At 19.8% G+C, this 12,878-nt stretch overlaps 1 protein-coding gene across 3 annotated transcripts in view; it reads right to left on the bottom strand.

Annotated features, from left to right (window-relative positions):
- Positions 1-12,231: 12,231 nt before the first annotated feature.
- The window catches only part of LOC112603013, a 32,488-nt gene continuing 31,841 nt past the window's right edge, over positions 12,232-12,878 (bottom strand). For all 3 annotated transcript variants that reach the window (XM_025351414.1, XM_025351416.1, XM_025351415.1), the window contains exons 8-9: positions 12,496-12,612; positions 12,232-12,409 (exon numbers count right to left, since the gene is read on the bottom strand). In XM_025351414.1, the coding sequence (XP_025207199.1) occupies positions 12,292-12,409; positions 12,496-12,612 (235 nt within the window). In that variant the 3' untranslated portion in view covers positions 12,232-12,291. The remainder of the gene's footprint in view (positions 12,410-12,495; positions 12,613-12,878) is intronic.

Raw genomic sequence — 12,878 nt, 5'->3', positions numbered from 1 at the left:
TTTCTCAGAAGTTTTTTATACCAAAAATATAACAGCAATATAAATATATTTTATACACAATATATACAATATACATATATATATAATACTATTAATCTTAGTTTTGTTCAGAATCGTTTTTGACTCCGATGGGTTAACTTTAATTTCAAACTCAATACAATGATATAAATAAAAGTAATAGTCTGCCTGACTCTTTTGTTACACTTTTTTTTTTTGTTGTACGTATATTATATAATTTATATCAAGTAATAAATACATCAATATATAACTATAATATAATATGCATGAATTATGTACTTATTTATTAAGTCAAAATCTTTTAATTATTTAATACTAAAAAGAAAATCATAATTTTGTTTTAAATAATTTCTAAGTACCCAATAATATTATGTTGGTTATTATTATACAATTTTATAAATTAAAATAAAATAAATGAAACATAATATAAAAATATATCGAATTTTATTAGAATAGAATACTTTGGTTGTTAAAATTATGTAAAATCTATAACGTCAGGATATGACGCTGTGTTAATGTCAGATATACGTATTATAAACTTATTAATTTCACGCTAATATTTTATATCAAATAATATCCTGAGACAAAAATAATTTTTTCTATATGATTATTATAAGTTTATTTAATGTAAATACATATAAATACCAACTTAATATTTGATTATCTTTCTCATTATTACAATCCAAACATAATTTATTTTATGGTTACTTAATCCGTATATTTGTTTAATATATGACTATTTAAATTCATCGGATACGAGTAAAACAAATACGCTTCTTATAGTCTTGCATTTAATTAAGAATATGATAATGTTAATATTAAAAACATAATTTGTGTAATAACATTTAAGTTCAAAAAACACATTTTTTATCTTAGACTATACGTGGAAAATGATAAAAATCGACTAATATTTTTAGAATTATTTCAGTTACATAATTTAATTAAGGGTTTCATTTGTATTTAAGTAAAAGTAATAATAAAATATTATTTTTAAAACATTTTTTCGCTTTGAATAATTGTATGTACGTCAAATGATTTATTTAACTATGTCAAGATAGACTAGTCATGATAACACCGTGATTAGTTTTTAATATGAAAATATGATTTATAGTACATAAGTATAACGAAATATACTTATCATTATCTTTTAAAATATAGTTGACCTTTTTAGGTAGTCATTTCCACACCAAGATATAAATTTAAGTAAAATATATAGAAGCAAATTAACTAAATGTATGACATTTTAATAATATTTCATTGTCAGCGTAATATACGTATATTACAATTATACATCATCATACTTATACAAAATTATTTATAATTGCGTAAAACATAAATATTTAAATATTTATTGTAACTCAAAAATAAAAACTTTTATTCGGTTTTATCACACCTATATATTAATAATTTGTAAATTATATTATTTAAAATTTTCTTTTAAACGTAAACAATTTAATTTTTATTTTTATATTCATACAGTAATTATCTAATTTAAGAAATTGAGAGATAATTTTCTCGTGCACTTTATATTTATAAAGTTAAGTAAAAATAAACATTTTTTACTATTTTTGAGGGCTATTGTATGAATTAAAAATATGAATTACCTTTTTGTAAAAATCATTAAACAAAGGTGAAACTATATTATTATTTAAAATATTATGATTCAATCTACGATATTGACAGTTTTTCTATTTGAAATAATTCTAAACTATAAAATAATTTATATTAGATAAATAATAACTAATTCCAGTAGTTATGAATTATGGTTATTATGATTAATAATAATAATAATAATTTACAGTTAAATTTTGTTACATCTAAGTATGTAGATTTTTAGATCTTTGACTAATGTATATATTTGTGTGTACTCTTTTTTAATAGTATTTACATAAATCATTTTTATAAATTATTACCTCTGGAAAATATTGGCTATATTAAATATATTTGTAAAAATTTTAATCATATACTAAAATCTGTTGAACACAGTATGTAATTAATATTACTGATATCTCTGTGTGGGGCTATACCTTCAGAATTCATACATGTTTTATTTACAACTATTAATTTATTAATTAGAATTATTTTTAGTAAATTAAATTATATTTAATTGATTAAATTTATTTTGATTTAAAAGTTCAAACTTTTATTTGAACCAATGAATGACAAATTTTATAATACTTATAATTTAATTTTAATATAAATTAATATATAAACTTTATTATACTATGAAAATAAAATATAATTATTGTATTTTGATTATATCATTAAATCATACTAATTTTATAAATCAAAGTCCAATAAATAAAGTAATTTTGATAATATATATATATTAATAATATTTTCTCCTGTTTTTAATTTGTTATTTTTATGATATTATTTATCTTATAAAATATTTTTTTTATAACTTATGTTTTACTATGAACTCAGTTAATCCAAATTTAAGCACATCATTTTATTTGATATTTTATTTCTTTATTAAACATTTTTTGTTACAAAAATATTATTATTATAAATATGTTTATATATAATATGAGAATTCATGAACATAAATACATCTATGAAGAAACGTAAAATCCCACACAATAGAAATAAGGCACATAAATCTCTTTGCCTTGATTATTTACCAGAAATTATTTAATTATTTTTAATTCCATTTCACATATTATTTTATTTCATCTCTATATTATGAGGTTATTATTTATTAATCGAATTTTTGTAATGTAATAAAAAGTTTTTATTCTGTCGGCCATTTAATATTACTTTCCAAACTTGATAAATTCGTATCAGAAGCATTGCAAATTATCTAATACGTTATTTCATAAAAAATCCTAATAACACGTATGAGTAAAAAGTACTTTAAGCGATAATTTTATTTCAGACCATGAAATACCCTGATAATATATTGGACCATCTTCTTTTTTATTGTGTATATTAATGACTAATTTAAAATAAAGTGTAGTAGATAAATAAATGCAATTTTCTGATAACACAGCAAATCATTATTGAAGATATAAATAAAAATAACACGTAATAAATTTAATTATGTATAAATTATTATCAAAATATTATTTGCTGATAATCTTTTAAAAATAAATTCAAAACTTGCATTATTAACTTAAATTTATTATCACATAATGAAAATAACATACTTATGGTCTATCATACTGATCTTCGAATGTAAGAAGTACAATGTAATAGTAACTCAGTGATCTGGAATGTAACTATACTATTTAATTTATTTTTTTTTTTTTTTTTTTTTGTTTTTTTTTTGATCGACGAATATCTAAGTATTATAATATAAATTAAACAAATATCGCATCAACATATCAAATACAAAAAAATAAATATCAGAGTATTATTTTATAAATTCAAAACTATTTTTATTAAGCAATATAATACTCTCACCTAAAACTATGATAATGAAATTTATAGTTCGGTAGTGTATAATATAATAATTAATATCCATATGGTTTGATGTTTATAATACAATAAATTTGAATTTGTTTTAAAACAATATAAACTATTTAGTTAAATTAAATGTAGAAAACAAAATTTATAACTAATAGTATATTGTTTTATTGAAACTGTAATAGTTATATTAAAACAATTTCATAAATAATACATATTTTTGTATACAGGTACGTACTTTTAAATTTCAATATAAATACCGTTAGAGTGAAACAAACTAATAAAAAAATTAATTCCTAAATGAAAAACAGAATTTTAAAAACTAAACCTTGACAATACTGGAATTAAGTTGGCAATGGTATTAAATATTGATATTATTTTGTTCGCAAACTTTGGATTTCATAAAAAAAATAAATAATAATAACTTATTATCTTAAACAATTAGAATTTTTTGTGCTTTATTCTTAAATGTTTTATCCATGATGATTACCAGACTATTTTTTTATGATTATAAAATAATTGTTATAAAATCAATCATTTCAAATTAATTAATAATATGAGTAGATACTAAGAAACCATGACTCTTTAACAAACATATAATATCTTTCAGTGACAATCATTTTATATTATTGATACATTTTTGCGTAATATAAATAATATTAATTGTAATATTTATGCATATTTATGTGTCTCATGAAAATAAATACAATTCAATTTAATTTAATTAATAAATATTGTAATAATAACATAGGGTTGTTTTTTTTTTTTTTTTAAAGTATGAAATTAATGTTTTAAATGAAATTTCTTATTTAAAAAATATAAATTTACCTTAATAGGTATCATAAATAGCCTTACTTATTTTATCTTTATTTTTACATAAAATAAACTAAAAAGAAGTTTAATAAAATTGTTATACGTTGTATATAATTGCTAATTAACTAAACATAAATCTAATTAAGTGTAATATTTTTTAAATAATTATTTATATGTGTATTATCTAGTTTCAAATATTTTTTTGATTCGTTAAATATTTCAGTGCAATATACACAGTAGTTAGTGATGGCAATTTTTTTTTTTTACTCAATAGACAATGTTTTTTTTTCAATTATCATTAGGAAGTTATAATATTTTAATATTATCATTTTCCTACTCATAACTATGATCAACATATCTTATTCAATAAATCATAACATCTTAAATAATTGTAAAATATTAAAAGTAAAATTATACTATTAGTAATAATATTATTATCTTTAAATATATTAGATATCTTATAAATACTTTGATTGTATACCATGATTTAAAATAGCTAATAAAAAAATATTAACTTAAATCTTAGTGACTTAATGTATACAAATATATATTATATTATTATACAAGATTAAGTATATTATAAAATATAAACATATGATAATTTTATTTCAATTTGTCAAATTACAAGTGGATCATAGTTTGAGTCAAACAAAAAACATGAGAAGCACTTACTAACCTTTATAACCTGACTATAATAGTATGGAGTACATACTACCTATTTGTTATTCAATAATATAATACAACGAACAATATAACATCGGTTTTTGTTACATAATAAACATAATATAAGAATGTATAAAATCTTTATAATGACAATCACATAAATTAATAAATTACAATTCCATATTAAGAAAATATTGATTAAAAGTAACTATTAAACTATATTTAAAATCGTTTTATCCAATCATCATAAAATAATTAAAACGAATCAATATAAAACACATTGACATGATATATATATATATATATATATTAATTATGTTATTTTAGTAATTTTTTTTATTAGCTAATATAAATGTTTCAAGTTTTTTACTGGTTATCTTGAACACCAACTTCAAAATATAAATACTTCCTAAAAATAAAATATAAACCGTTATAAAATACCTAATCAATAAGTCTTTGATTCAAACACAATTTAAAATGTATTATTTATTTATTTCTAATTAAATTTTGCATTTTTTATAACTTACTTCATCCATTAATTAGTAAAGTATTCGTTTGACTTTGATTAAAATCTTTTCGGTTAATATTTTAAACATTTGTCTATTAATCACTATTTTCTTATTGTACACTAACTATAAACTATTAAAAAAGTAATATTAGAGTATTTTACTTTTCCATTGGACTAGAAAAATCAGGACGAGTTTACGTGAACGAAAACCATCGCCTCCAATTATAAGAGAACAACATGGCTGGCCGACACATTACAGCCCATTTACAAATTAGAACAGTCTAATAAATTAATTAATTTCGCTAGCGGTGCTATAGGTGGATTCAAAAGTGGTGACTAAACCAGCTTAGCCATAAAAAAAGATTTATATTTTTAACATATTTTACAATGTTTGAAAAATAATTTTATTTTTTCATATTTCATGGAAATATAAAATCCAGATGGCACAACAAATGTTTTGAATAATCGATTTACCAGAAGAATTTTGGTAATATCCTTCTGTTTTTTGTCATCTATAGTTGTTTATAATAATAAATAATTATAAACTATATTATTATAGACATAATTTTATATTTACGAAATTTGTATATATAATTATTATATACAACTTTGACATCATTATCTACGCAATAAAATCACTCGATTAATATATTTAATCAATAGTATGTGTAAAGTAAATATATGACTCTATATACATATGTCATATGATTTGAATTCATTGCATAAATAAATAAAGTAAAATTGATTTATTTTCAATGATTAATAATTACAATTTCTGTATACAAAATCGCATTAAAATTATATATGGACAAACACAATTTATTACGTAATATAATTTTATAAAAAATAATAGCTTAATTCAGTTGTGTTTAAATCAATAAAACCCATTACTTTTTTGTATGAAATAATAATTAAATATACTTATATATTCTAATGAATATTTAAAATATATTTCCATAATGAATGATAATTTAATTTTCAAAGAATTAGTATTCGCATTTTATCGTTGACAAACAATAAAAATTAATGAAATAAATATTGTATTTTCTGTTAGAAATAAGAAGTTGCACATCGGTTAAAAAAATAACATATATTTTACTATGTTCGACGTTAAATAATTTAAATTTATTTTATAAGACTCGAGTTTGTAAAGTTTAAAAGTATATTGTTCTCAAAATAGGTTATTTAATTGAACGCTACATTGTACTCTTTAAATTATTTTATTTGTTGTCTAAATTACATTTTATCCGTGTTATTTTATTCTTTATATTATTTTATAATTCAATGCGTTCAATTTGAAGAACTTTAAGAGAATACACAATTTATGTACATTTTTAACTATTAAATGTTGTTTAATTACTTTTAATGTTTTTATTAAATATTTTTCTCTAAAAAACTTTCACTGAATAATTTCTAAAAATAATTTAATAATTTATAATGTATTTAATATCATTAAATAATATAACTCATTTTAATTGAATCAATAAAAATGAAGAACATAATATTTATGTTTTAGATTTACAGCATAAATGATTTATTTATATCCGGCAAGCAATACTTGTAATAGAGATAGTTATTCAAAATTAACAAATCTTTAAAATAAATTCTTTCGTACAAAATAAAATAGGTACCTATTTTATAAGAACATGATAATTTATTATAATAATAGTAATATGTTTAAAGAAATAAATCATTTTAAGTAATATTATACACCGTAAGGAAGATATATATATCTAGTGTACATAATAAATACAAAAACCAAAAGAAAGAAGAAAAAAGAAAAATATATATACACAGTTAATAAGCATAGACAATAGTAATAATAGTTTTAGATAATTTTAATTTGTTTCATATTTATAAACACTATAAAGAAAATTATTTATCATTTTTTCCGTTTATGTTATTGAGAATCAAATATTTTTTTATTTAAGCATCATGTTATGCTGAGTCTTTCTTTTATATTCCTTTTAAGTTATTTTAGTTTTAATCGCCTATTCTTTAATTCAGAAATGATACAAATACAAAAATATTCATGTATTATTATTTAAATAGATATTAATATTATTTAATTTATTTTTATCATATTGATTTTTTATATATTTAAAAGGTTATGAGAATTAAACGAATTTATAGTTATGTTATAAAAATGTAAATATTTTTTTCTCTAAAAATTTAAAGAATTACACGTGTATAGTGAACTTATATTTTATGCCAACGTATATCAAAAATTAAAAACAGTATTATACTTTTTATATTGTTTTACAACTAAAAATTATAAAATTAATAATACATTTGGCAATTGAAAGAAAAGTTAGTTAATATTTGCAGTTGACGTTTCATTGATTGATGATAACACCTAACGTATAATGGTAAACTTAATTAATGAAGTTGCCAGTTGATATCCGAAAATAATGGTATAAAGTTTAGCGAAGAAAATAAAGTACTTACACATAATAATTTAGATTTTGAAAGAAGAATTTAGAATTTAAAAAATGTATAAAATGTTGTGTTATTAATTTAAAAATATAAATAATTTTTATAAAATAAAATTTATTGAAATAGTCAAATAAAGACTAATATTTTTATTTTTATAAATTTGTTTTAAATAAATTAAATAATGAATTAATCAGATAATATAAAATTAATAGGTATTTCCAATGTACTATTAGAATATATAATAATCTAAAAGTTTTGGAATATTTAACATAGATAAATTGGTATAAAAGTAAAGTATTTATATTTTATCAAAACAAAAATATGAACAATATTTAATGAAAATAAATAATTTAATATTTACAAGTATCAAAAAAGACTGAAAATTAATCTAAGAATAATTATAAAAAATAATATTAAAAAAAAAAAAACCAGAGTAATAATATTAGTGACATTGATGGATGTGCATTAGGTAAACAAACATTAATTTCATTTATTATTTTTAAAAATATTATTAAAATAAATGTATGACACTTTGTCGGGACAACTCAACGAATTCAATGTTATTTATTAAGAAGTTGTATTATACAATTTATTATGCTCCTTAGGACGTCACTCATACCATAAATAATATAGACAGAAATTATTTTCAGTTTTAATTTTGCTAAAAGCTGTTTGCGATTTTCTCGTTAAAGTTATTGACATAACTAAAAGCATATAATAAACGAGTGCTAAATTGTGTACAACTCTAATCCAATTATATGTTATATCTATTCAAATTAACAATAAAGAACTTAAAAAAAGTCATAAAATAGTTTTATTATTAATACGATGTTAACAATATTTTATATTGAATCTTTTATTATTATTGCAAATACAAAATAATACTTCAATCAATAACTCTATATAAACTATTTACATTTCATATTTTTCATTTTTATAAAATCTATTTTATAGTTATTGGGTCGGATATTAAAATTTATTGCATGTATTTGTCAGATTATATTTTATTGAATAAATATGATTAGATTCAAACTGTGTTAGCAAACTAGTAAATCATTTGATTTATGAAATAAACTCTTATCCCATTATAACCTTGATTTATATCAACTAAATTTAATAATTTTTAAAAAATTTTATGACCCGTTATTTTAATTCAACTCTTTATACTGGTATAATAATATTAATGTTAACTATTATAAAAAAAATGTTTACTACAAATTAAAATATAAAAATTTAAATATTATCTGATATTAAAATAGTTATTAAAAAGAAATTTTCATTTTGCATAATTATTTTTTTTTACATTTTTTAATGCTATGTGCAATAAATAATATAATGTACCCATTAGAATACACGTGAATGTAAAAAAATAACTATAGTATCATTTCGTTTTTTATATAATTATTTAAATGAATACTCCTCTTAAAGCTTTTAATAGTTTGTATACATTAAAAGAAAATGGCAAAAACTATAGTCTAAAATTATGAACTTTATTCTGAAGATTTAAATTCATATAAAAAATTCTTTAAAGATGCAATCATGATAGTTAATAAACTCTGTAGAGAAAAAAACCATTTTCGCTAGACGGTTGCAAATCTACAAATTATAAAACATAATTTTTTATATTAATCTACAAATATTAATCACACCAGTGTGGACTTTTCAGAGCTATAACTTAATTTTTATGATTAATTTAGAATTAATTGTTATTTAATACATAACTAACTGTAAGTTATGGCTAATTTTATATTTAAATACAAATATCTTAGAAATGCTGCACAGCGACTCATAAACGAAACAATTTTTGTTTGTAGGTACATGCTAAATTCGTCTACTTACTATACACAATATTGACGTAATTTTACTCTACAAACGGAATTTATTATAACAGCTTATAGCATAATAAATGAATTCATAATATTATAACAATAAACACACAAAAATATATGAAATGAAAACTGTTTTGTTTCATACAAATGCATTATAGTATACAAACAGTAAATATATAGCTAAGCTGCACTGTAAAGTTTTATATTCATTATAATAAAAAAAAGTAATACCATAAAATACGTAAATAACAGAATAAAATAATAGATCAATAAAAAAAGAAGCAAAACAACTTGGATTTTTAGTTTTTAGATTCACTTATTTTTTATTATTGAAATGGATCGAGTTAGAATACGTTTCAATAAATTATTTTTAAATAAAGAAATTTTCAAAGAATTAATTACCTACACAATTTTAATAATTAATAGGTATTTGATATCGTTTCAATCACATTTATAACTATTCTATTGTTCATGCAATCTGTATAAAATCAATATTCTTAACAATAGCGTTAAAATAATTCTAAGAAATAAAAAATAATTAAAACCTAAAATGGTAAGCTTGTAAAATTAAAATCAAAATTGTTTTTAATTTTAAATATACCAGAGTCATTAATTTAATGTGCTACAATAACTTTTTTAGACAATTTCTGTTATTTAAATAAATGGTTTTATTATAGAAGTACGCTATTTACTGTTTTGAAATAAATATCACGCAACAAAATAAAAAAACTAAAACAAGTAATACAAATTTTGATATTTTCATGTCAAATTAAAATGTAAAAAGCATTTGTAGTCAATTATAAAATTTAAATGAGAAATTATGTTTAGCCAATAATGGATGCTAGATTAAATTATCTATTAGGTATACAATACTTCCAAGAAATTCAAATTTCAAATTAATTTTTATAGATATAAATATTTATAGAAACATTAAAAATTACTACTTTGTAGTATATTTTTTAAGCTCGTAGTGGATATTTAATTAATGATTTAATTATTTTATTTTATAAACGATTTAATTAATGTTTTGTGAATGATCATAAATAATTCTCTTTTCAGAAACAAAAAAATATATTATTTTAAGTTACAATTAATATTTTAATATATTTTTTCTGCAACAATGGTAAATTTATTGGAGTTAACTCTAGACTTTTTGTTATTTTTTTACAAATGTTTTGTTTTAGTAAACATGGCATACTTTACCCCATTCTTTATAAAATAAAGTAGTGAGTATAACATATATAACTTTGGAAAGTGTTTAAAGTGAATTTTTATGTTTTTAACTCTATCTATGAAATAAAAATAGAATAATAAATTATATACAATATACAAAACCACCAAAATTTAGAACCATATTTTTTTAGAGAATCAGTACAGTTTTAGTTATAATAGTTTTTAAAGTTTTACTGTGTAACGATATCTGTTCAACTATTAAAAATAATTAATAATTAAAGAAATGTGTTATTTCAAATGAATTAACAAATTGTTCAAAAAATGAACTTTTAAAGATTTATTGAATTTAAAACTGTCAGATTAAAAGGGATTTTAAAGTGGAAACTTCGTCCAGTAACTTTAATTTCTTCGATAAATCACAGAATAATTAATCGCAACTCTGTAAATTCTAAATTAGTAGTAGTAAAAATCTCCGATTTAATATATGAAAGTAAAAATATATGTTATAAAGCTAAAGTACATAATACATCATTAACTAATTTTGACAGTTGTTACTGACAAGTAAATAAATTATTTTCCATTACACATAATGTACTCTATAAACATCATACTGATAAATGAAACAATAAGCATACTAGGTAGGTAAAAGCGGAAAAATAATTAAAAAGAATGTAAAAACTTTGTGATGTAATTTTTTTGTTTGTGAAACTGAGCAAATTTTTCACTTTAAAAACTAAACTACTAATATCAGTTTATAAGTTTGACATAGTTATCTATTATTTGAAATACTGAGAGAAAAATTAATCGTACAATTTGTTAAATTATATAATTACACAATTGTAATTTTAATTTCATAATAATATTTGCCATCACGATTTGCAATGACTGTATTTAAATTTTAAGCATTATTTATTTTTAAAACATCAATGACGCTTTAATATTTAAACTTTGGAAAAACTTAAATACACATAACTGAGTTATATTCATCTTTACGCGTAACGCTGTAGATACTAGTGGTTCTTTTTATACATTTTTGAGATTTATGTACAAATGTTCATATTATTACATACGCCGTACAATGTTGTCATATTATTATCATTATTTTACAAGTTGACAATATGACATTAATACACATTTCAAGGTAAATACGACACAATGGTTGAGAATTTTTGATTATGTTTAATTCAGTTTTTAATTAACGAACAGTATAAAGTAAAAAGCCATTGTTAAAGATCTTGAAAACTTCTGAACAGTCTAAACGCTTTAGTTGCGCAGTATGTAATAAATTATTGTTCTTATGAAAATCTTAACTAGATATAGATCACTTGGATAATAGGAATAAATAAAAACTACACGTGTGATTGGCAAATAACGCAAAAAGTCTAGTTATGTATATATATCTTTTGTTCAAAAACTGTACAAATCAAAAGTATAATCAGGTTATTAATAGCAGACACACCGCTTTTTTGGACACTTCGCTCCATAGACAATACATTGGTCTTGGCAATATTCATCAGCACCAGGTAATCCTTTTATTTCACCGATTCCAGTACATTGTTCTCTAAAAATATAAGAAACCGATATTTAATTGTCTCAATTATTTAAAAAAAAAAAACAAATGACACATAGTGCCATAATGAAACTTACGGACAAGTACAGAATTCTTCAGGACAGTTTGACGGGAAGTTTACACAATTGTTTTCACACCATTTGTCCATGCCGGGAACAATACGATACTTTTGCGTTGCAACACATACTTGAGCCCTAAATTAAAAGTAAACATTTATATTATATACAGCGAATAAACATATCTATCCTGTTTATTTGTGAAGATGAAATTTGTTTGAATAAAATTAAAATAATTTTTCTTTATCTTACAAATTAATTATAATAAATAAGTAAATGTAGAGTATATCTTAATCTATTTTGGATTTGATTAAAAATAGATTAGTTTATACAAATTGAAAAATACAAAATATTATGTAAAAATATTTTAAATATTTAACAAAATATTTAAATTTTAGAATAAA

The sequence above is a fragment of the Melanaphis sacchari genome, unplaced genomic scaffold (assembly GCF_002803265.2).
Source record: "Melanaphis sacchari strain LSU unplaced genomic scaffold, SCAv2.0 Contig93_pilon_pilon, whole genome shotgun sequence".
In the NCBI taxonomy this organism is placed as follows: Eukaryota; Metazoa; Arthropoda; class Insecta; order Hemiptera; family Aphididae; genus Melanaphis; species Melanaphis sacchari.
This window is presented reverse-complemented; position numbering and strand designations above follow the sequence as displayed.